The sequence below is a fragment of the Microcaecilia unicolor genome, chromosome 14 (genome assembly GCF_901765095.1).
Source record: "Microcaecilia unicolor chromosome 14, aMicUni1.1, whole genome shotgun sequence".
NCBI classification, from domain to species: domain Eukaryota; kingdom Metazoa; phylum Chordata; class Amphibia; order Gymnophiona; family Siphonopidae; genus Microcaecilia; species Microcaecilia unicolor.
The window spans coordinates 1,275,494-1,299,719 of NC_044044.1; the positions used below are offsets into that span (position 1 = coordinate 1,275,494).

Below are 24,226 nucleotides of genomic sequence, written 5' to 3' on the forward strand. Positions count from 1 at the left end.
TGGTTGTGAGGCTGCTCAGACCTTCTCTCTCCCCCTCTCTCTCTGCCAAGCTTGGCTCTTTTGTCTTCCTGCTCAGTCTTACTATTCTGTCCACAGAGGTCAGCCAGGTATGACCTTTCCCTCCTATCTCTAGGACTACCCCTTGCCATCCGATAGCAGGCTCTGTCCCCATTGGTCTCTATCTGCTCCTCCCTGTGTGAAGCCCCACCACTTCCTTGTCCTTTCAGCCACGAGGGGCTTCTTCCTCCATTACAGCCAGGGACATGGAGTTAATAACACCATCTCGCTCCAGACAGCTCTGTCCTGCTGAAAATCCCTGTAACGTCTAAGCCCTCACACTCCCTGTAACGAACCTGGATTTTTTACCCTGTAAATATCTTCTTCCAAATGAGATATTGCACATTGCAGTCACCCAGCTTTGGACTATTTCTACCTGTTCAACTACTTTCCCCTCCCCCTACAATACAACTACCTCTCTTCAGATCTCCACCTCCCACAGCCTCCAGATTAAGAAGTCTCTGTATCCTGAACATCTATCTGTGAGTAAATTATCTGTGATTTATTCAATAAAAGAGACTTTACAAAATAATAGAGACTTCAGGTGATTGCTGTGCCAGGGTTATGCTCCATGATATTGGGGCTTCTTATTATCAAGCCCCGAGAGTCATGACAGGCATCTCTGAGACCTGGTGGAAGGAGGATAACCAGTGGGACACTATCATACCAGGGTACAAATTATATCGCAGTGATAGGGTGGATCGAATTGGTGAAGGGCCTTGAATCAAACAGACTGAAAATTCTGCAGGAAGCAAAACACATCTTGGAATCTCTATGGATTGAAATTCCATTTGTAAAGGGGAAAAGGATAGTGATATCAGTGTACTACCGACCACCTGGTCAGCATGGACAGATGTAGAAATGTTATCAGAAATTAGGGAGGCTAACAAACTGGGGAACACAATAATAATGGGCGATTTCAATTACCTCAATATTGACTGGGTAAATGTAACATCAGGGCATGCTAGTGAGGTAAAATTCCTTGACGAGCAGCTGGTACAGGAGCCAACAAGAGGAGAAAAAATTCTAGACCTAGTCCTTAGTGGAATGCATGATCTGCTGCAGGAGGTAACGGTGCTAGGGCCGCTTAATAATGGCAATCAATATATGATATCTGCTTTGGAGTAAGTACACACAGGAAATCCAACACGTTTGCATTTAACTTTCAAAATGGAGACATGATAAAAACAAAAAAAAACAAAATTTAGAAGAGCAGCTGCGAAGGTCAAAAATTTACATCAGGCGTGAATGCTGTTCAAACATACCATCCTGGAAACCCAGACCAAATATATTCCATGTATTAAAAAAAGGAGGAAAGATGATCCAACGACAGCTGGTATGGTTAAAAAGTAAGATGAAGGAAGATATTAGAGCTAAAAGAAAATCCTTCAGAAAATGGAAGAAGGATCTAACTGAAAATAGCATAAGGAATGGCAAGGCAAATGCAAAGATGGCAAGTCAAAGGCAAAGAGGGACTTTGGAAAAAAAGATTGCGTTGGAAGCAAAAACATATAGTAACTATTTTTTTTTAGGTATATTAAAAGCAACAAGCCAGAAGAATTAGCTGGACCGCTGATGACCAAGGGGTAAAATGGGGCACTCAGAGAAGACAAAGCCGCAGAAAGATTTAATGAATTCTTTGCTTCACTGAGGAAGATTTGGGAGAGATACCAGTGCCAAAAATGGTATTCAGAGCTGACAAGTCAGAGAAACTGAATGAAATCTCTATAAACTGGAAGATGTACTGGCACAATTTGACAAACTGAAGAGTAGCAAATTGCCTGGACCAGATGGTATTCATCCCAGAGTACTGATAGAATTTAAAAATGAACTTGCAGAACTATTGTTAGCAAGAGTATTGTAATTTATCTTTAAAATCAAGCATAGTACAGGAAGATTGGAGGGAATGCTGATTTTTAAAAAGGTTCCAAAGATGATCCAGGAAATTATAGACCAGTGAGCCTGACACTGGTGCCGGGCAAAATGATAGAGACTATTATAAATAACAATTACAGAGCATATTCAAAAGCATGGATTAATGAAAAGCCAACATTGATTTAGTGAAGAGAAATCTTACCTCACCAATTTATTACATTTCTTTGAAGGGGTGAAGGTGAGCTGTTTGATATTGTGTATGGGGATTTTCAATAGGCATTTGACAAAGTACCTCATAAAAGACTCCAGAGGAAATTGGAGAGTCATGAGATAGGAGGTAGTGCTCTACTGTGGATTAAAAACTGGTTAAAAGATAGAAAACAGAGAGTTGGGTTAAATGGTCAGTATTCTCAATGGAGAAGGGTAGATAGTGGAGTTCCCCAGGGGTCTGTGCTAGGACCGCTGCTTTTTAACATATTTATAAATGATCTAGGGATTGGAGTAACTAGTAAGGTAATTAAATTTGCTGATGACAAAGTTATTCAAAGTTCTTAAATCGCAAGAGGATTGTAAAAAAATTACAAGAGGACCTTACGAGACTGGGAAACTGGGCGTCCAAATGGCAGGTGACATTTAATGTAAGCAAGTGCAAAGTGATGCATATGGTAAAGAGGAACCCGAACTATAGCTACGCAATGCAAGGTTCCACATTAGGAGTCACCGACCAGGAAAGGGATCTAGGTGTCATCATTGATGATAAATTGAAACCCTCTGCTCTGTGTGCGGCAGCGGCTAAGAAAGCCCCCTCCCTGCCCATCTTCTTTGCCTAAAACCCACCTCTTCAATGCTGCGTTTGGCACCTAACTCTTACCTTTCAGTAAATCCAGACTGCCCCAATTTGACCGCCCCTATCAGACTGACCGTTCACTTGTCTCTTAGATTGTAAACTCTTTGAGCAGGGACCGTCCCTCTTTGTTAAATTGTACAGCGCTGCGTAACCCTAGTAGCGCTTTAGAAATGTTAAGTAGTAGTAGAATGTTAGGTATTATTAGGAAAGAAATGGAAAACAAAAATGAGGACGTAATAATGCCGTTGTATCACTCCATGATGCGACCACACCTCAAATATTGTGTGCAATTCCGGTCACCGGAAACGGTGCATTAGGGGTAAAAACTATTGGGGATTAAAATCAAACCTTCCCCTAATCGAGCAAATCCAAAAGCAATACAGCACTTCTCTTCCCAGAGCAAAAGCATTCCCACCACACTGGCAAACACAAAGAATCTGCCACCTTGTTGGTACAGTTGATTTTATTTTCTCTCTCTAAGGTGGAAGGTCAGCTTTCACATTATGCTGCTTAATACTAACCAGCACAATAAAAACCTTAAATAATGATTTGAATGTGCTAAAACCGGCAATGTAAGGGTCTCAAAGTGAATTTAGTGTTATAATGTCAATAAAATATTAAAATCTCTGTGATGTATCAAAAAAAATCAATCTTTTAAAACTGCACCAAATTGAAAACCGAGGGTGGGAATCAATGTAGCTTATTCTGCCAACTTAAAATCAGGCAAAAAGTGGCTACATCGGGTGATTGTTTTAATAAATTGCTCATCTCTTGAGACTGCTGGTCTGCTTCTCTTTCTACTGCTGCGCTTAGTTGCAGATCATCCCCTCTCTTTGTTTGCTATAATGGTTTCCACTACTCCACATCTAAAGAGAAAATTGCAGTGTTTGCAATAAAACTGGGCAATATTGAGTGGGGCTCATATAGCATAGAAATCTGTACAGGTATTTCTCCCACAACCTAGTGGGACATTATTGGCAAACTGATCTGGAAAGATCCCAAAACAGTACAATACATTTTATGCTGCTTATCCTAGAAATAGCACTGGATTTTCTCCAAGTGGGAGTTGTATTTGTAATACTATTTGGTTCTGGGGGAGGGTTGTTGAGGTGTGTGGTGTGAATGGGAGTTTGATTGAATGGAAGGTGACAAAAGTATTGAATGGTGAGAGGTGAGGGGCTGGGGTGGTGAGATGGATGGCAGTTTGGGCTTGCGGGGGGGCTCACTTTCTTGAATGGTGGAGTGGGAGTTGGGGATATTCCCACTAAGGGCTGAGGAAGCTGGTGGGGAGGGGAGAAGGTGATTGGGGTGAGGCAGATGGAGTAGGACTTGGATTGGGGGAACTGGAATCTATTCCTATGGAACGATCTCACTTAAAAGGTCCTTTCTTATAATGTTAGGGGAGGAGGAGATTACAAGGGGCCATTTGTCTTGTGCAGGAAACCTCTCTTAGAAGTGGTGCATGAAAAACTTGTTGCGGACGCAAGATTTCCTAGTCTAATATGGGCCTCCAATATAAGGTAAAGAAAAAAAGGAGAGGGGTGCATATGCTGTTTGATAAGGCCCCGAGGATGGGAATAAAACAGGAGCAGAGGGATTATGAAGGATGCCTAATGTGGGTCAGGGTATTCTTTTGATAGATGTTTGACTTTGCTTATTGGGGGAGATTTTAACCTAACCCTGATACTGATCCACAGGTGGCCCAAATGTTGGAGCATAAGTACATATAAATACATAAGTCCCATACTGGGACAGACCAAAAGTCCATCAAGCCCAGCATCCTGTTTCCAATAGTGGCCAATCCAGGTGACAAGTACCTGGCAAGATCCCAAAACAGTACAATACATTTTATGCTGCTTATCCTAGAAATAGTCAAAACTAATGTGAAATAGCAGAGGGTATTCAGCGGGAGAGCTTAATAGATTAATTAACTACGTGAGGTAGAGTCTCATATAACTGACACGGCTATTTTCATTTCACTCTACTGTGAATCTTTGCTCGTGTGTATATTTCAATCATGACTCTTCCCCCACCTACCTATATCATATCTCTTTCAGGTTTCTCATTGACATGCGCATGTCAATGAGAAACCTGAAAGAGATATGATATAGGTAGGTGGGGGAAGAGTCAATAATTGAAATATACACCCAAGTAAAGATTCACCGTAGAGTGAAATGAAAATAGCTGTGTCAGTTATATGAGACTCTATCTCATGTAGTTAATTCATATATTAAGCTAGCCCGCTGAATACCCTCTGCTATTTCACATTGGTTTTGACTATTTGAGAAGCGAGCAGAGTCTGGCCAAGGAATTCTGGTAGTATCCTAGAAATAAGCAGTGGATTTTTCCCGTCCATCTTAATAATGGCTTATGGACGTTTCTTTTTGGAAGCCATCCAAACCTTTTTTAAAACCTGCTAAGCTAACTGCTTTTACCACATTCTCTGGTAACGAATTCCAGAGTTTAATTACACTTTGAGTGAAGAAATATTTTCTCCAATTTGTTTTAAGATTTCAACATTTTTATTGATGACAAAGCGGTATAACACATCCATGACCCAACATTAGGTCCAATGAAGAAAACATATAGAAAGTATAAATACATTACAGCCAGTCATCAATCGTTTTTCACCTTTATGAATACCTCCCCCCTCCCTTCCCCTGTTATAGAAACCAGCCTCTTCCACCCCATCGGTATGACAGCATAAATTCAAACACATTAACCCCCAGAACTACAACAACTTTCATATATCCACTTTATAACAAGTAAACAAAGGCATCGAACTAAAGACAGGTGAGAATGCTGAGTCAAACACCCCCACCGAGAGAATCAGAGGACCTGTGCTCTGATAGCCCTCCCTCCCCCTTCCGGCAGGTGTCTTTATCAGAAAAAGACACGGTCTGAGATACATCCAAGTACTACTTCCCCCCCCCATAACCTCCCCCTTCTCCTAATCCCCCCTCCCGCGTCTGCTCTACCATCACAGTCCCAATTCCAAAGAGGGAAAAACCTTAATCCCAGTCAATTGGCATTAGTTGCCAAGATAGAATTAGACAGCGCTCCAAGTTTGTTGATAATATTACTCCTTGCCTTATGAGACATTGTGTTAATATATCCTACCCAAGTAAGATAGAAATTATTTTGTGTTTTAAGCAGAGAGTCCTGGAGTTCCATCATAAGTAGTTCATGTAAGCGAATCCGCCATTGCCAAAAAGAGGGGGCCAATTCCTGAGTCCAATTAACAAGGATGCACTTCATACCAACAAGGAAAGCTTTATGAGCCAATACATTCTGATAAATCATGCCGCCCTCCAATCCTTTCTAGGAAGCTGCTTTACCTTACACCCTCCAATCCTTTCTAGGAATTTGACTATCCTAATCCAAAAAGCTGTTATAGCCAAACATTTCCAAAAGGCGTGGTAAAAATCATTATGTGCCGCACCACATCGTCTACATTGAGCCAATTCTAAGTACCCCATTCGACACAAGCGTGACTGAGAGGTACATGCCCAATATATCACTCTAATCTGGCATTCCCGAAGGATTGCGCTCTGTGTCCATTTCAAAACCCCTCTCCAACCCCTCATCAAATCTCGTGGGGTGACCATGGAATGTTTAGAAAAGCTCACTTTCCTTGAAATGTGATTTACTGCAGGTAGTGTTCTTGCTTAGCAGGGCAGTATGGGACATACTAGATAAGCATGTATGACTGGAAGAGATAATGGTACAAAGCAAGAGGTCAATATTGCAATAGTAAAGGGTCATGATGAGGCAGCTTGAACAAAAGAAATTGATTAATTCTGAGAAATCATATGAAGGGTTAAGTCTGTTTAAAAATCTGGGGTTTAAAAGCTTGGTGATTTGAATTCTAACTTTTTACCTTGCAACTAAAGTGAAGGAATGCCAGATGGTTCAGATTACTTAGAAATCTAGCTTTGTCGAGCTAAAGGTCAGAAAGGTCAGAAAGACCTTTGTGAGTGATGGATTGCTAAATGCACACACATCTGTATACCATTAAATCTTGAGGGGATACTATTATGAATGAACAAGGCAAGCAGGCAGTTTGTTTAGGATTAGTTTAAAATGCTTAGAAGGAAATACTGTTTAGAAGTTCTTGATACTTAGAATATGTTTTATAAGGATGCTTATTTTAGAATATGTGTGTTCTGTGTAGTTAATATGTAGGAAACCTTTTTAAATTCTGTATCATTCTTTGTCTGACGTTCTAAGTAAGATTAGACTGCAGTGAAGAGGCCAACATGTGTTTTAAGTTATTCTGCAGTTCTGGCTGGTTCAATGTATAAGCTGATAGGTGAAAAAGGTCAGGAAAAGTCTTGATTAATTATAGGTAAATGTAGAAATGGTCCTGAAAGAAATAACAAGCTATGCCATTAAATAAGACTGGCCTTTGACCCTTTAATGAATACCAGAGTTCAGTTAAGCAGTTAGTATGAAATTGACTAGGAATATGAGAAATCAATCATAATGAAATGCAAGAGTTCTGGAGCCAAAATGTCTGGCATGAGGGGCCCCAGGTCACAGGTCAGTTTGAGAAATATTAAACCTATGTAACTGATATTTGTATGGAGCTGATTGGTTGAGGCAAGGTAATCAATCTATTCCTTAACCAATTGGAGAGTAAGGGGGGCTAGGCTAGGCTAGATAGAACTGTATTTAAGTGGGAGCAGAAGCAGCTTACGTCAGAAGGAGAGCTGAAAGAGAGCAGAAGGAACAGACAGAGGAGAAGAGAGCTGAAGAGGACAGACAGAAGCCATAACATCCAGAGAGCTGAGAGAGAGAGAAGAGAGCTAGAACTGATGTCCTGCTTTGTTTGCTGGCAAATAAAGAAGATTTCTCCCTCATTCTGGTGTGTGCTGTTTGACTCCTGAAGTACCACAGGTTCTGCTAACAATAGGGGTAATTCATGCCTCAATTCCTGCAACAATTCTTGGTGGCAGCGGTGGGATCCTGAATCCTGCATTAATCCCAGCACCCAACTGACTGAAGAACATTCGCCGGGTATGTATTCTGTATTCTGTATTGTAATCCTAGCTAGGAAACTGTAAACCAGCCCCTCAAAAATTGGGGGAAGGAGAGTCTGATCAACTCTCAGCGAAGGCCCTAGTACCTTCTAGTCTAGTGGAGATTAGAAGCGAAAACGCTTAAGCTTATCTGTATCTGAGAAATCTGAAATTGTTGGGTGGGATTTTCTGTACTGAATGAATGTGTGATGCCTGAATGTTAATGAGTGCGGACTTCTTATAGCTGCGTTTTCAATTAACGCGAGTTCAATTGGCCAGTGACGGAAGGAAGCGATTGCTGTCTGTCTACCTAGTGTCTCGAGAGTGCGGACCCCTTACTGCACTTTCAAAAATCCCCCCCCCTCTTTGTGTGTTGTAACTGTAAGCATTATGGGAGGGAAATCGTCTAGACAAATTGCTACCCCCCTAGATTGTATGCTTAAGAATTTTAAAAAAGGATTTTTAATTAATGACTATGGACAGACTTTAAGCTCAAGTACTCTAAGAACCTTGTGTGAAGTTGAGTGGCCATCTATGGGAGTGGGGTGGCCCCCTAGTGGCAGCTTAGATATTGAAGTAATCCGGAAGGTCTACAGCATAGTTGTAGGAGAACCAGAATATTCTGAACAACTCCCTTATATAGATTCCTGGGATAGCCTTGTGACTGACCCTCCCTCCTGGTTGAAAACTTATATGGGATCCCCAGTAAAATTCATGTTAGGCCGTGCTCAAAGAAAGATTAGAAAATCTAAACTAGAAGAGGGAAAGAGCCCTAGGAAGCCTACCACCCAATCGGTGGCTTCCGCCCCTACCCTGTCCGAGAAACCCATACTCTCTGATGACCCCTCAGATCTTGAGCCACCACCTTATGGCCCATTGTTGGGGTTCCGTGCCGCCCCTAGAGATCCACGCCGCCCAGCCCAAGCTTCTCCAGTACAGGCTTCTCCGGATAGTTCCTCCCCCACTGTGCGAACCCCACCACATCCTAGGTTGGACTTTTCAGCCAGTCTCTACCCTCCTCTGCCACATCCTTCCCTGTTAACCTCCGAAGACCCGCTTTGGGCTCCACTCCCTGACTCCTCAACTCCTGACAGCCCAGCCTCTCCCTCTAATACCCCTACCCACTCATCAGGGGCCCGGCATCCCTTTCAATGGACTGAATCACCTGTGACCACCTCTCAGTCTATGAGTACCCCTCCCCATCCCTCAGGGTTTCAACACACCTCCACTGAATGGGTTAGACCTGCTGCAATCACCTTTGAGCATGATAGGAGGGTAGCTCCTAGCTCTACCTCAGGTTCTACTCCCACCTCCTCGAGAGTTCTGCCCCTGCGTCAGGTAACCACCACTCGACCGGATCCTAATAATCAGGGTCAGGTTATACAGGCACAGGCCTATCAGTATGTACCCTTCACAACCACCGATCTCCTGAATTGGAAGACGCATTACCCCTCTTATACTGAAAAGCCTCAGGCAGTGGTGGACCTAGTGGCTAGCATTATGGCCACCCATAACCCAACCTGGACTGATTGTCAACAACTTCTCCTGACCCTCTTCACAACTGAGGAGAGGCGGAAGATTTTGCAAAATGCTGAGGCCATCACGCGAGAGCGTGTCCCCGGGGGGACACAGGACCCAGAGGGATGGGTTAGAGCTCGGTTTCCTCGCGCAGCTCCAGCTTGGGATCCAAATGATGGGCAGCACTATGAACTGTTGTCTGGCTATTGCCGGGACTTGCTGGAAGGTATGAGGAAAGGCATAAAGAGGCCCATTAATCTGGCAAAGGTCTCAGAAATTCTCCAAGGGGCAGCTGAATCCCCTGGGGCCTTTCTAGAGCGACTAATTGAAGCCTACAGAACATACACCCCATTTGATCCTGAAGCACTAGAAAACCAGAGAATGGTGAATAGCGCATTGTTGGCCCAGAGTATGCCAGATATCCGGAAGAAGTTGCAGCGTCAGGAGGGATTCGCAGGGATGAATACCACCCAGCTAATTGAGATCGCAACCAAGGTTTTCATTAATAGGGATCAGGAGGTGCGCCGAGAGGCTGACCGGAAGATGCAGAAGAAGGCCGACCTTTTAGCGGCAGCCATTACTAATTCCACCCTTAACCGAGGTCGACCTCTAGCTAATGGGAAGCCAAAGTGGGACCCCGGACCACCAGCCAGGCCCCGAGATTCCTTCAATCAATCCCGGCCAAGGGGGGAGAATCCCAGACCAAGATTGGAGAGGGACCAGTGTGCCTACTGTAAGGAAAGAGGGCACTGGAAAGATGAATGCCCCCAGAGGCGCCAGGGACTGAGAAGGGGACCAGGAGATCGAGGAAGCCGAGGCCGAGTTCGAGAGGGAAGATATGAGCCTGCTGAATCTGACATCATCGGGATAGCCGAGATGGCAGAATGGGACGAATAGGACAGACCGGGTTCCTACAAATTGGGCTCCCAGGAACCTATGGTCAAGTTAACTATAGGGAGCCGCTCAATTCCATTCATGATTGATACAGGAGCTGAACATTCTGTTGTGACGGAACGATTAGCGCCTGTGTCTGGAAAAACTGTCCGAGTGGTGGGAGCCACGGGGGTGTAGAACCGGAGGCCCTTTCTGACGACCCGTAGATGCCAATTAGGCTCACACATAGTCACTCATGAATTCCTTTATATGCCAGACTGTCCAATCCCTTTGTTAGGCCGAGACCTGCTGTCCAAGCTTAGGACCCAAATTTCCTTTGACTCTGATGGCCAGACTTCAGTCTCCTTTCGGCCCCCGACATCCAGCCCTAAGTGTATATTGAGTTTCTGCTGCCCTCTTGAAGAAGAATGGCGGCTGCATCAGTCGCAGGGCCAAGTTGACCTACCCCTGGCAGACAGCTTTCAGGTCAGTGGGGTATGGGCAGAAGATAATCCCCCAGGGTTGGCCCGAAATATTCCTCCTGTCCATGTAGACTTACTTCCAAGTGCCCGGCCAATCCATCTTCGCCAATACCCAATTCCCCGAAAGGCTCTGGAAGGGATCCAAGCACACCTGAATCGTTTGTTATCCCATGGAATTATTCGTCCTTGCCAGTCTCCATGGAATACGCCACTATTGCCAGTTCAGAAGCCAGGGACTGAGGACTACCGGCCAGTCCAAGACTTACGAGTGGTCAACAAATCCACTATCTCATTACACCCTGTAGTGCCTAATCCATATGTCCTGTTGGGATTGATACCTTCTGGAGCTACCCATTTCACGACACTAGACCTAAAAGATGCCTTCTTTTGTATTCGGGTGGCCCCCGCCAGTCAATTGCTTTTTGCCTTTCAATGGGAAAACCCAGTAACAGGAAGGAAGCTTCAGTATACATGGACCCGCCTGCCACAGGGGTTCAAGAACTCCCCCACCATTTTTGGGACTGCCCTAGGGCAAGACCTTAAGACTTTTAAATCTGAGCCTTCCAGGCGAGTTTTACTCCAGTATGTAGATGACCTCCTGATTGCAGCAGTGACCCAGGAAGAGTGTTTTGAGGCTACCAGAGAATTGCTGGAGCTACTCTTGGATGCAGGCTATAAGGTCTCACGCTCAAAGGCCCAACTCTGTCAGTCAGAAGTGAAGTATCTGGGCTTTTGCATTTCCCAGGGAAGTCGGAGACTGGATGTTAGTAGGAAGCAAGCGGTAGCTGCAATTCCCCAACCCAAGTCCAGAAGGGAAGTTAGGGAATTCCTGGGAGCAGCTGGATTCTGCAGAATTTGGATTCCAAATTTTGCACTGATGGCGAAACCCCTTTACCAGGCCACAAAGGGGGGTGAAAAGGAACCATTTGAATGGGGACCTACTGCTCAACAATCCTTCATTGCCATAAAGAAAGCCCTACTCCAAGCCCCTGCGTTAGGCCTTCCTGATGTGGAGAAACCTTTCTCATTGTATGTCCACGAGCGACAGGGGGTTGCTCTGGGTGTGCTGACCCAGATGATGGGATCCTGGCAGAGGCCTGTTGCATACCTGTCTAAACAGCTGGATGGAGTGGCTAAAGGATGGCCAGCCTGCATGAGGGCCATTGCAGCAACAGCCTTACTGGTCCAGGAAGCTGATAAGCTGACCTTGGGGCAAGAACTGGTTGTTAAAGTCCCCCACGCAGTTCTCACCCTCATGGAGTATAAGGGCAACCACTGGTTTACAAATAACCGCATGGTTAAGTACCAAGCTAGCTTATGTGAGAATCCACGGATACACCTGGAAACAGTGGCTACATTCAATCCCGCCACTCTTTTGCCAGCATCTGAGGGACCACCGGATCATGACTGTATCCAAACCATGGATGAAGTGTACTCCAGTCGACCAGATCTTAAAGATGTTCCTTGGAGGGACCCAGATGTAATTTATTTCACAGATGGAAGCAGTTACGTGGAGAACTCCAAGCGATTGGCAGGCTATGCTGTGGTGACAGAGGACAAGGTGATAGAAGCAAGAGCCCTGCCCCAAGGAACTTCAGCCCAGAAAGCAGAACTTGTGGCCCTCATACGAGCTCTGGAGCTAGCAGCAGGACTGGTAACCAACATTTATACTGATTCTAAGTATGCCTTCACAACCCTACATGCTCATGGAGCTTTGTATAAGGAAAAGGGACTCATAAATGCTGCAGGCCAACCTGTTAAGTATGGACCTGAAATACTTCAGCTGCTAGAGGCTGTGTGGGCCCCTAAGAAGGTAGCTGTTATTCATTGCAGGGGACACCAAAGGATAGATACTCCAGTGGCCCGAGGGAATCGCCATGCTGATCGGGTGGCCAAGGAAGCTGCTCGAGGACCCCCAGCAAGTACTGTGACCCCCCTGTTCCAAATTCGATTGCAAGAATGGACGCCTATGTACACCCAAATGGAAGAGAAATGGGCTCAAGAGGAAGGTGCAGTAAGGAGACCTGATGGCTGGTTACATATCCCTGATACCAGAGTTCTGGTGCCACGCCACCTAGCTTGGCCTGTAGTGTCTCAAGCTCATGACCTATCACACTTAGGGAAAACAGCACTAGCCCGACTACTCAATCGAGTAGTGGTCTTGGAAGGATTGGATAGTCTGGTTGCCACTGCCTCTGCCCGATGTACTCTCTGTGCCCAGAATAATGCCCGTCAGGGACCCCGTATTCCACCAGGAGTTCAGTCTAGAGGACTAACACCCTTTGAGTCCCTAGTTATAGACTTCACAGAAATGCCCAGGAGCGGTAGGCTCCGATACCTCTTGGTCATGGTCTGTACCTTTTCTGGGTGGGTGGAAGCATATCCTACAGTCACTGAGAAAGCTACAGAAGTAGCTCGAGCCCTCCTTAGGGATGTCATCCCCAGGTATGGACTGCCCCTTGCCATAGGTTCAGATAATGGTCCCGCCTTTGTTGAAGCTACACTTCAGGCCCTGTCCCGCGCATTGCGCATTACCTGGAAATTGCATTGTGCCTATCGTCCCCAGAGTTCAGGGCAGGTTGAGCGAGCAAACAGAACCTTGAAAAATAGCCTAGCAAAGATTTGTCAGGAAACCCAACTGAAATGGCCACAGGCACTGCCACTAGCCCTCTTCCGCCTCCGATGTACCCCAACTAAAGGAACAGCCCTCTCTCCCTTTGAAATTGTGTATGGGAAGCCCCCAGCCATTTTGCAGGGAATTAAGGGAGATATAGGGATTTTAGGGTCTGCCCAGGTGCAGGAGCAGGTAGCCCTCTTGGGCAAGATAATTTCTGAGCTTCAGTCTTATGTGAGAGAAATAAACCCTGTCCCCTTCCAGGCTCAGGTACATTCCTTCCTGCCAGGGGATAGAGTTTGGGTGAAAGACTGGAAGCTCCAGCCTTTGGGGCCCCGATGGAAAGGACCTTTTACTGTTTTGCTTTCTACCCCTACAGCTGTGAAGGTCGCAGGGATAACTCCATGGGTCCATTGGTCTCGAATTAAGTCTGCTGACCAGACTGAGCCCAGCACGGATCAGACGGAGCCTAGACAGTGGAGAGCAGAAAGTGATCCAGCGGAGCCATTGAAGTTGCGCCTGACCCGAACCAAAGAATCTACTAGCTGAAAAGAAGGGTCAACTGCATATTGCAGGAGCTGCTGAACTTCGGCTTCACACTGAGACTCTTTCTTGCCCAGATTCTGGCTTTCTTGGAATTTGAGAGCTTGATCCTTGTCAGTTGAGGGTCTACCCCAACTGGTATAAGAACTCAAAGACTGAGAACATTATATGAGAGTAATCTGTGATTAGCACAGACTGTTGGAATATTATTGCTTAATTAGTTGCTGTATTTGTTTTAGATTAGGAAGAAAGAAAATGTTAGTAGTTTGGATGCTTTTGTTGTTTTCTACTCCTTGCCTCCTTTTTCCTAATACCCCAACTCGCTCCAACCTTTGGTTACACTCTGTCCAGGAACTAATTAGCCAGGCAAAGATTACTTCCCCTTGTATTGTGTGTTCCCGATTTTCTCCTTATACTATAGATGTCCCAGCTGTTCCTGTCCCTGTGCAGCTCCCAGCTCTTATACCTCCCTACTTTTCGAGTTCAGGCCCTTGGAGCCAGGATTATACTTGGTGGTCCTTTTATAATGCTACCTCCCCCTCTGAATCTTCTCTAAGGCCAGTCTTTACGTCTCCCTATCCAGCTTCTGGAGTGTTTTGTTTAACAAGAAACATCTCAACTGTTCTTCCCATTCCCTGTAACTATACTAATGTTCTCCCAGAAAAAGGGGAATCTGTGTGGGTAGTTTCTCCAGGTACTCCTATGTGCCCTACTACCGTACCTGCAGATTATGACCCAGGTGATTATCTGGCTCCTAAGCGTACCACTGAGAGAACTATAGTGTCCAAGCTTATTTTCTACTTTCATAAGTCCCCGGGGTATGAAGAGTTAATAACAAATGAGCAGCCTGTCACAATTGGGGATTGGCACCTATGGTGTGCAAAGTCTCCATTTCGTCTTCGTTCCCCCTGGGATAGGGGCTCGCATTATGGGCATCCTAATCTCCATCCTGTGCCTACATTTATTGGGAACTTTCGTCGCCCTCTCCTTGGTCATTACTGGCTCTGTGATAATGTCCTCCACATGATTCTTCCCTCTACGTATGATTTTTGTGTATTGGTAACCTTGAATTATTTTCCTAAAGTTATTCCTCTTCTCAAGCCACCATCCCCGCACCGCTCTAAGCGAGAGGCTTTGTCCTTACCCTCCTCCGTTGCCACAGAGGATGAGGCGATTGAATTAGCCCTCCAGTATATCAATTCTACTTATCCTCTGACTAAAAAGAGACTTGTAGCCCTTTCTGCCACGGCTTGGATTCCAATTGGGGTAGCGGGTATTACTGAACTAGGTATGGCTACTCGGAGACTTCAATCCCTACTTCATGTTTTAGTTCATGAGCTGAACGTGGTAGTCAATGCATTGCAGGATCAAATTAATGAATTAAGTATAGTTTCTCGGTATAACCGTATGGGCCTTGATTATCTCTTTGCAGCCCAGGGTGGCCTCTGCACAGTGCTAAATTCTTCAGAGTGCTGTACTATTGTCATAAATAGGACGCATGTAGTTAGGCATGCCATGGATAAAGTCCTACAGTTGGCTAGCCTTAATGTGGAGGATTACCGAGGAGGATTAGACCTTACCTCCTGGTGGTGGTCATTGACCTCCTGGATACGTCCCTTGTTCATTTCCCTAATAGTTTTAGTTTTAGCAGGGTTTTTGTTTTGTTTCCTGGCCTCATGTGCTTCGGCAGTATGCCGTCGGACCTTAACAAGTAGGGTAATGGTGATTCACAAGTCTATTCCTAGTTAGGATCACTATAATCTCCAGAGTTTGAGTTGTGAGACTTATTTCTGCATAAGCTGATTTTAGTCTCAAAGGGGGGAATGAGGCAGCTTGAACAAAAGAAATTGATTAATTCTGAGAAATCATATGAAGGGTTAAGTCTGTTTAAAAATCTGGGGTTTAAAAGCTTGGTGATTTGAATTCTAACTTTTTACCTTGCAACTAAAGTGAAGGAATGCCAGATGGTTCAGATTACTTAGAAATCTAGCTTTGTCGAGCTAAAGGTCAGAAAGGTCAGAAAGACCTTTGTGAGTGATGGATTGCTAAATGCACACACATCTGTATACCATTAAATCTTGAGGGGATACTATTATGAATGAACAAGGCAAGCAGGCAGTTTGTTTAGGATTAGTTTAAAATGCTTAGAAGGAAATACTGTTTAGAAGTTCTTGATACTTAGAATATGTTTTATAAGGATGCTTATTTTAGAATATGTGTGTTCTGTGTAGTTAATATGTAGGAAACCTTTTTAAATTCTGTATCATTCTTTGTCTGACGTTCTAAGTAAGATTAGACTGCAGTGAAGAGGCCAACATGTGTTTTAAGTTATTCTGCAGTTCTGGCTGGTTCAATGTATAAGCTGATAGGTGAAAAAGGTCAGGAAAAGTCTTGATTAATTATAGGTAAATGTAGAAATGGTCCTGAAAGAAATAACAAGCTATGCCATTAAATAAGACTGGCCTTTGACCCTTTAATGAATACCAGAGTTCAGTTAAGCAGTTAGTATGAAATTGACTAGGAATATGAGAAATCAATCATAATGAAATGCAAGAGTTCTGGAGCCAAAACGTCTGGCATGAGGGGCCCCAGGTCACAGGTCAGTTTGAGAAATATTAAACCTATGTAACTGATATTTGTATGGAGCTGATTGGTTGAGGCAAGGTAATCAATCTATTCCTTAACCAATTGGAGAGTAAGGGGGGCTAGGCTAGGCTAGATAGAACTGTATTTAAGTGGGAGCAGAAGCAGCTTACGTCAGAAGGAGAGCTGAAAGAGAGCAGAAGGAACAGACAGAGGAGAAGAGAGCTGAAGAGGACAGACAGAAGCCATAACATCCAGAGAGCTGAGAGAGAGAGAAGAGAGCTAGAACTGATGTCCTGCTTTGTTTGCTGGCAAATAAAGAAGATTTCTCCCTCATTCTGGTGTGTGCTGTTTGACTCCTGAAGTACCACAGGTTCTGCTAACAATAGGGGTAATTCATGCCTCAATTCCTGCAACAATGATCTGCTTTCATATTCTAGATTTCTGAATTCTGGAATTTGTTCTTGGTTAATTTCAGGATTGAATGTTATTAACTCTGGATTTTTTTTTCTTTCTAAAATTAAATAAAAAACATGTGTCTGTAGTTCATAGTCAGAAGACACATGCATGGTTCATCAAGGAATATGTTATTTTTCACCTACACAAAAGGGAATGCTTGAGAAGCACAGACATTACCCAGCTGTCTACTGATTTCTATCACCTAACTGCTAATGCATATCATCTGTGGATCATTCTTATGTTTATGAAAGTCCAATCAAAGGTATCATCACTTATCCTCCTAAGGCTGCTTACCTGTGGAATGGATGAGAACTTGTTCTGAGTCAGCGTCATTCTCATCACTAAAATGTGGCTCTTCCTTCATAATCCACAATGAAAGGTCAGGATGGAATACTGCTGTATCTGTTATCAAAAACAATATAAATCAACAAAAAAGAAAACCAAAGGGGAGCTCACAAAATACGGGTAGTAACAGTACACCGTGGGAAATACCAGACAAATGAGCAAAAAGTCTAATCTAATCTGGTTCTTATATTCTGACCGTTGTTCCGGTACAGATTCACAGCAGTTTACAGCTCTTTATTGTACAAACTTGTAAAAAGGACTCGACACGAGTCATGTTTGTGACCAACTGCCTTCTTCAGCAGTCCATAAACCATGCAATAATATAATCGTGTATATCAGATAACAAAATAAACACGTGTTTGGCATTCAGTGCAGATCTCCATTTAAATATACTGTTCGTTTGTCTGCTATTTCCCACGGTGTACTGTTATTAATAAACACATTAATCTAAGAGTCAAAGATGAAAGCTTTACTCTTATTCATAAATATCCAGTGTAATTTCAACACTACATACTTGCTCAGCTTTAAAAAACAAAACAACAACAACAACAACAAAACACCCCAATTTGGTTCAAAATGAGTTTTCCCTCCACTGGGTATAGGAAATATAACTCCACAGTGGCACCTTGTGGCCAGATGTAGCATGTGTATCTGTATGCAATGGCTTGTGGCTTCTACATAAAAACACTGCTGTGATGGTTAGGCTGAAATAGGCATAAGATTTAAAGTTTGAAAATAAGCACTCATGGTGCCTCTGACTAGTTCCAGTTCCAATTAAGCTGAAGTGCAAAGAAGCAGGAAGAAACTGCTAGGCCAAAACTCACTCTTCTCTGTATATGGAGTGAAGGTATATACTATGTATTTAGTGTAGGCTGAAAGAAGATGGTTGAGGCTAAAACAGTGAGAGTTCATGAAGATTAATGAGGATTAGAGAATGATGAGGGGACATCTCCACGAACTCTGTCCCTCATCCACAGAACCCTCAAACAGCTGATTATATATATATATATATATATATATATATATATATATATATATATATATATATATATATATATATATATATATATATACATACACAGTGCACTCCATTTAAGTGCACGTCGGATAAGCGCATGCTCTATTTAACTGCATGCCGTACTTCGGTCCCGTTTTTGGCACCATCAATTTCTATGGGGACAAACTTCGGTTTAGCGCACCACTGATATGTGCAAGATTCGCTTATATGCATGGTTCAAGGCTCTGCATAAGCGCGCGAATGGAATATGGAAGCGGATTGGCGCGTGACAACCAACGAGATTTCAAATTTACTGCTTCTAACTGCCACAGCCAGAATAAGCGAAAGAATGTTGTTAGGGCGTAGACTGGGGTCGTCATCGCGGTGGAACACTGGCTGAACGAATAGAAGTTCTTAAAAAATTAGAAAACAAACAAAGTCAAGCATCTATTGCTAAAGAATATGGTGTCAATCACAGTCAAATTTCACGTATCTTGAAGCAGAAAGACCAGCTTCTGGAAGACTGGCAAAACAATACAAATCCACACAGGAAACGAAAACGGGCGGGAAAAGCTGAGAATGTAGAAGATGCTTCTCTTCGGTCGTTTTCTCAAGTCAAGAGCAGACAGTTTCCTGTCAGTGGTCCACTGCTTATGGAGAAAGCTAATCAGCTAGCTGAAAGTCTTGGACTAACTGAATTCAAAGCCACTGTTGGATGGTTGGAAAGATGGAAGGAGAGGAACAGCATAAAATTCAACAAACAACATGGTGAGAAACAACACGCTGACGACTTTGGAGCTGAAAATTGGGTTGTTTCAGTTCTTCCTACCATCTTGAACGAGTTTGCACCTTGTGACATTTTCAATGATGAAGAAAATGGTCTCTACTGGCGAACGATTCCTGATGGAACACTTGCATTCAAACATGTCAAAACTACTGGAGGTAAAACATCGAAGGACTGACTGACAATCCTCCTTTGCTGCAATATGGATGGGAGTGAGAAGTTGGAACCCCTCGTCATTGGAAAGAGCAAACAGCTCCATTGCTTCAAGAAAGTTAAGCGACTTCCTGTGTCATATGAGGCTAACGCAAATTCATGGATGACTGGGGAAATTTGGAAGCAGTGGCTAAAGAAGTTAGACACTAGAATGCGGGCACAAAACATAGTAACATACATAGTAGATGACGGCAGAAAAAGACCTGCATGGTCCATCCAGTCTGCCCAACAAGATAAACTCATGTGTACACCTTACCTTAATTTGTACCTGCCTTTTTCAGGGCACAGACCGTACAAGTCTGCCCAGCAGTATTTCCCGCCTCCCAACCACCAGTCCCGCCTCCCATCACTGGCTCTGGCACAGACCGTTAGATTTTGCTGCTTTGTGATAATTGTGCTGCACACGGGGATGATGTCAGGCTAACGTCAAGGTGGTCTTCCTGCCACCAAACACTACCTCTCTGATCCAACTTATGGATCAGGACATAACAGCCAATTTCAAACAACATTATCGGACTCTTGTGCTACGTTGTCTGATCAGCGTTATGGATGACCAGACTGGCAAGGACAAACACGCTGTTGAACTGGCTCGTAATCTATCACTGTTGGATTCCCTACACATGCAGAAAGAAGCCTGGAATTATGTTACACAGGCAACCATTGTGAACTGCTACAATTGGGCAAGATTTGTTAAGGATGAGGAGAGGGACGAAACAGATGCAGCTGTTGCAAACGCGTCAGATGAACAGGTTATTGACATTCCAGCCGGTGTTACTGAAGAGGAGTTCCATTGCTACATAGCTGTTGATTACGATCTACAAACAGCTGAAGACAGTACTGATGTTGAGATATGCGCCTACACAAAGGCAACAACAGCTGACGATGGAACAGATGAAGAAATGAACAGCGAGGCACATGCTGAAGAAATTCAACAACCTCCTCCTGTCACTTTTGCAAGAGCGCTGGAGAGTCTCAACACCGTGCGGGCCTATCTGGAGGCCACTGGATGTCAGTGCTATGACAGTGTTTACCATCTGGCAGACGTAGTCTATGGAACTCACAGACCCAAGAGTGTACAGAGGACTATAACTGACTACTTCAGGTAAGCCTGTCAGTTAACTGAGACTGTATACTGTATGTATAATAATAAACAGTACTGTACATATGTTTATCAGATGTCAAGCTTCTTTGGGTCACAATGGTTAAGTGCATGCTCCGGTTTAATTGCATGCATTTCTTTGGTCCCAGACCCTTGCACTTAAGCAGACTGCACTGTATATACACACACACACACACACACACATATATATACACACACACACACACACATATATACACACACACACACACACACACACACACACATATAGTCCTGCTGGTAAGCCAAAGCTATTCTAAAATGTTTACAGTAGAAGTGAAACATCTTCAAAAGCAATCAAACCTGTGGAGTGGAGGAGTGGCCTAGTGGTTAGGGTGGTGGACTTTGGTCCTGAGGAACTGAGTTCGATTCCCACTTCAGGCACAGGCAGCTCCTTGTGACTCTGGGCAAGTCACTTAACCCTCCATTGCCCCAGGTACAAATAAGTACCTGTATACAATATGTAAGCCGCATTGAGCCTGCCATGAGTGGGAAAGCGCAGGGAACAAATGTAACAAAAATATTTAAAAAAATAAACTCATCCTTCTGATAAGCTGAACCAGAATATATTCCACATCAAACTCATGGTCATTTAGCAAAAAATATTTAATGTAACAGTCTTCAGCAATCAGCCTTCAATAAATAATACTATATCCTAACAGGATCCCGACACTGACAATGTTTTGTTAAACACTTTTTCAAGGAACCCAATGAATGACTGCTGTCACCCCGGGTCTCCCTTCCAGCCGGGGCCCGGGTGGCTCCTGCTTGGCTTGCTTCCCTGGGGAGTAGCCGGAGTTCTATGCTGTGGGTGGGTCTCCTTATCTTGCTTACTCCACGATAGCAGAGGAAACCGGGAAGGTTACAGTTCCCTCCCTTTCTGCGTGCCATTGGTCTTTTATCAGGAGTTCAGTAAACAAAACCAGAAGGCACTGGATAGATTCTCCAAGTCAGATTTCCTTTAATCAGTTTATTTCTAGCAAACCACTTAGCACAACCCTGCTCCACATCGGTAGTGCTCACACAGCTTCATTCCTCCTCTTCTGGTTTACAGTAACAGTTAGTGCTCAATACCGCTGCACCACACTGATCTTGACATTCAAACCCCTGTAGCCTGTCCTTTGGTTCACTTATCACCAGGGCTTTTTTTGAGGGGGTACTGAGTACCGGCACCTTTTCCATTCTCTGCTAAAATTGACGCATGGTCCCCAAATTTTAACGAACGAGCTCAGGCTCTACACACCAATTCTGCCTTGTTATAGATTCTGTGACTGGTTGCAGGGGGCCTATTATGGGGTGGGTCCCTCAGTGATAACCCCATCATGAAGGGTGGCCTGGCATTTGAGAACCGGCACCTTTTTCGCTAGAAAAAATGCACTGCTTATCACAGTCTAATCATTTAGTAGTACTCCTTACATTCTGCCTAGATAGCTTGCTAGTAAAGCTCTCCCACAGCTTTTTCCCAAACTCTGCTATCCTTTCCTCCCCCTTTTTACACAGGTCTGGCAATAACCTGACCCATAAAGCTTTTACCTTTCCTTTGGAGACTCAAGCTAGAGCGGAGATGTATATCAGTTCTACTACTCCCCCTTTCTGCCTATCCCTGTCATTCTTATCTCACTCCATAGCTTCTTCCGCCTCTGCCTCCTGTAGCTGCTGCTCATCACATTGATTGGAACTCATTTCCCAATCATTCCCTTCCCCCTCTTCTCCCTGTGAGTCATGGGTTTTACCTTGCCCTGGTGGTTTCTGGGGACTGCAGTTCTCTCCCCAATATTGATCTCTTACTGAGCTCTTTTCCACCAGAGGGCAAACTTTTCCTCCAGGGGGAATCTGGGACTTGTAGTCCCTTTCCCTGGAAGGAAAGCTCTCCTGTTGTTTCCTCCTCCACTTGTCTAATATAGTGCTCCTGCTACCCTGCTCACACTGCACATAAATACAGCATGATCTCCTCATTGCAGCTTTAAAGTAGTCTGAATGAATACCTGAAAATCTCTCACCCTTATTTTATGTTGTTTCTGTGTCTGGTTGTTTACCCCCTCCCCCCATTCAATCTTGCCCTTCTTGAGATTTGATGGATAACTGGATCAATGACAGAGGGTGATGGTAAATCCAATAAGCACAGAAAGATGAGTAGTGGAGTGCCACAGGGATCGATACTGGGACTGAATCTATTCAATATTTGAGAGTGACATTGTCGAAGGCTGGAACGAAAAGTTTGCCTTTTATTTATTAATTCATTTATTCTTATATCCCACATTTATCCAAAAACAAGTGGCTTACAATTAATAGGAAAAATTACAGTTGTGTTTTACAATTACATGGCAGTACAGAACATCAATAGGAGATATAATTAACTATAAACTCTCAAGGTAGGTTTTTATGCAAATGACACAAAGATTGCAACAGAATGGACACCCATGAGGGAGTGGACACGTGAGACGTGATCTACAAAAATTAGAAGAATGGTCTACAGTGGTGCTTCTCAATCACCTCCTGGAGGTAAACCTAGACAGTCGGGTTTTCAGGAATACCACAATGAATATGCAAAAGAAATCTGCATACCATGGCTCTCCAATATATGCAAATTTATCTCTTACGTATTAATTGTGGTGATCCTGAAAACCCAACTGTGCTTCCAGGAGAACCAGTCTAAGGTCTGGCAGTTATTTTAATGCAAAGTAGTGCAGAAAACCAAAGGACTTTTATGTGATAGGGGGCAAAAGGATGATAAGCATGGATCAGAGAGGAACCTTGAGATGATAGTGTCTGATCTTAAGGTGGTGAAACAATATAACAAATCAGTGGTCAAAGACAGAATGATACCAGGCTGCAGAGAAAGAGATAACTAGCAGAAGAAATGGGTGTTAACACCATTGAACAAGTTATTGGTGAAGTCCCACTTGGAGTACTGTGCTCAGTTTTGAAGGCTTTATCTCACTAAGAACATAAAAAAAGTTGAAGTGGTTGAGAGGAAGGTGCACCAAAAGAAGTATAAGAAAGCAAAGTCACTCACCTGTAACAGATGTTCTCTAAGCACAGCAGGAAACATATCCTCACATATGGGTGACATGATCTGAAGGGAGCTCTGGCACGGAGACGCTCTCCAATGTTCATTTATTAGTGGAGCACTTGATCTGGTGCAGGATGTAATGGTGATGGGGCCGCTTGATAACAGTAATCATAATATGATCAGATTTGATATTAGCTTTGGAGTAAGTATAAACAGGAAATCCAATACGTTAGCGTTTAACTTTCAAAAAGGAGACTATGATAAAATGAGAATGGTGAAATTACAAAAAAAAACAAAAAAAAAAAACTAAGAGGAGCAGCAGTGAGGGTATTTTTTGCATTTTATGTTTTCTGTCATGGTATTAATGTATTCTCGGCTGATGCGATTTTACTGTTTTTAATATTAATTTTTAATACTTGTTATTTTGTTTTCTATTTTTGATACCCGACAGCCCTGCTGGGCGAAACATGGCCTGTGTCGGGCAATATATTTTATATGCAACTCTGTCACTGATCTGCTTTGTTGTCTTCCACAAGAAATACTTCTTTACAGAGAGAGTGGTGGATGTGTGGAACGGCCTCTTCAAATAACTTACATCTTTGCTGGCTGAAAAAGGGGAGAATAGATCACTTACACGCAATCTAAGTAAAAATATCCAAAGTTCTCAATTTGCAGGTATTAATGAATAACGCAATAATGATTTTGCTACTGAAAGAAAAACATGTGATTTATACTAAATTGAACCCGCCGATTCCAAATATGAACTCCAAATCTGCCTGACACATCTAGATTTTAAGTTATACATGCAAAGCCTATTCACTTATAATATTCATGCATTATATATTGGAAATATTCCAACGGACA

General features: G+C 43.6%; 1 protein-coding gene across 1 annotated transcript in view; it reads right to left on the reverse strand.

The window, feature by feature from the left end:
* Positions 1–24,226, reverse strand: part of LOC115457899 (zinc finger protein 239-like) — a 65,133-nt gene that overhangs the window by 30,286 nt on the left and 10,621 nt on the right. The window contains exon 2 of the mRNA XM_030187581.1: positions 17,167–17,274. Coding sequence (XP_030043441.1) covers positions 17,167–17,236 — 70 coding nt within the window. The 5' untranslated portion in view covers positions 17,237–17,274. The remainder of the gene's footprint in view (positions 1–17,166; positions 17,275–24,226) is intronic.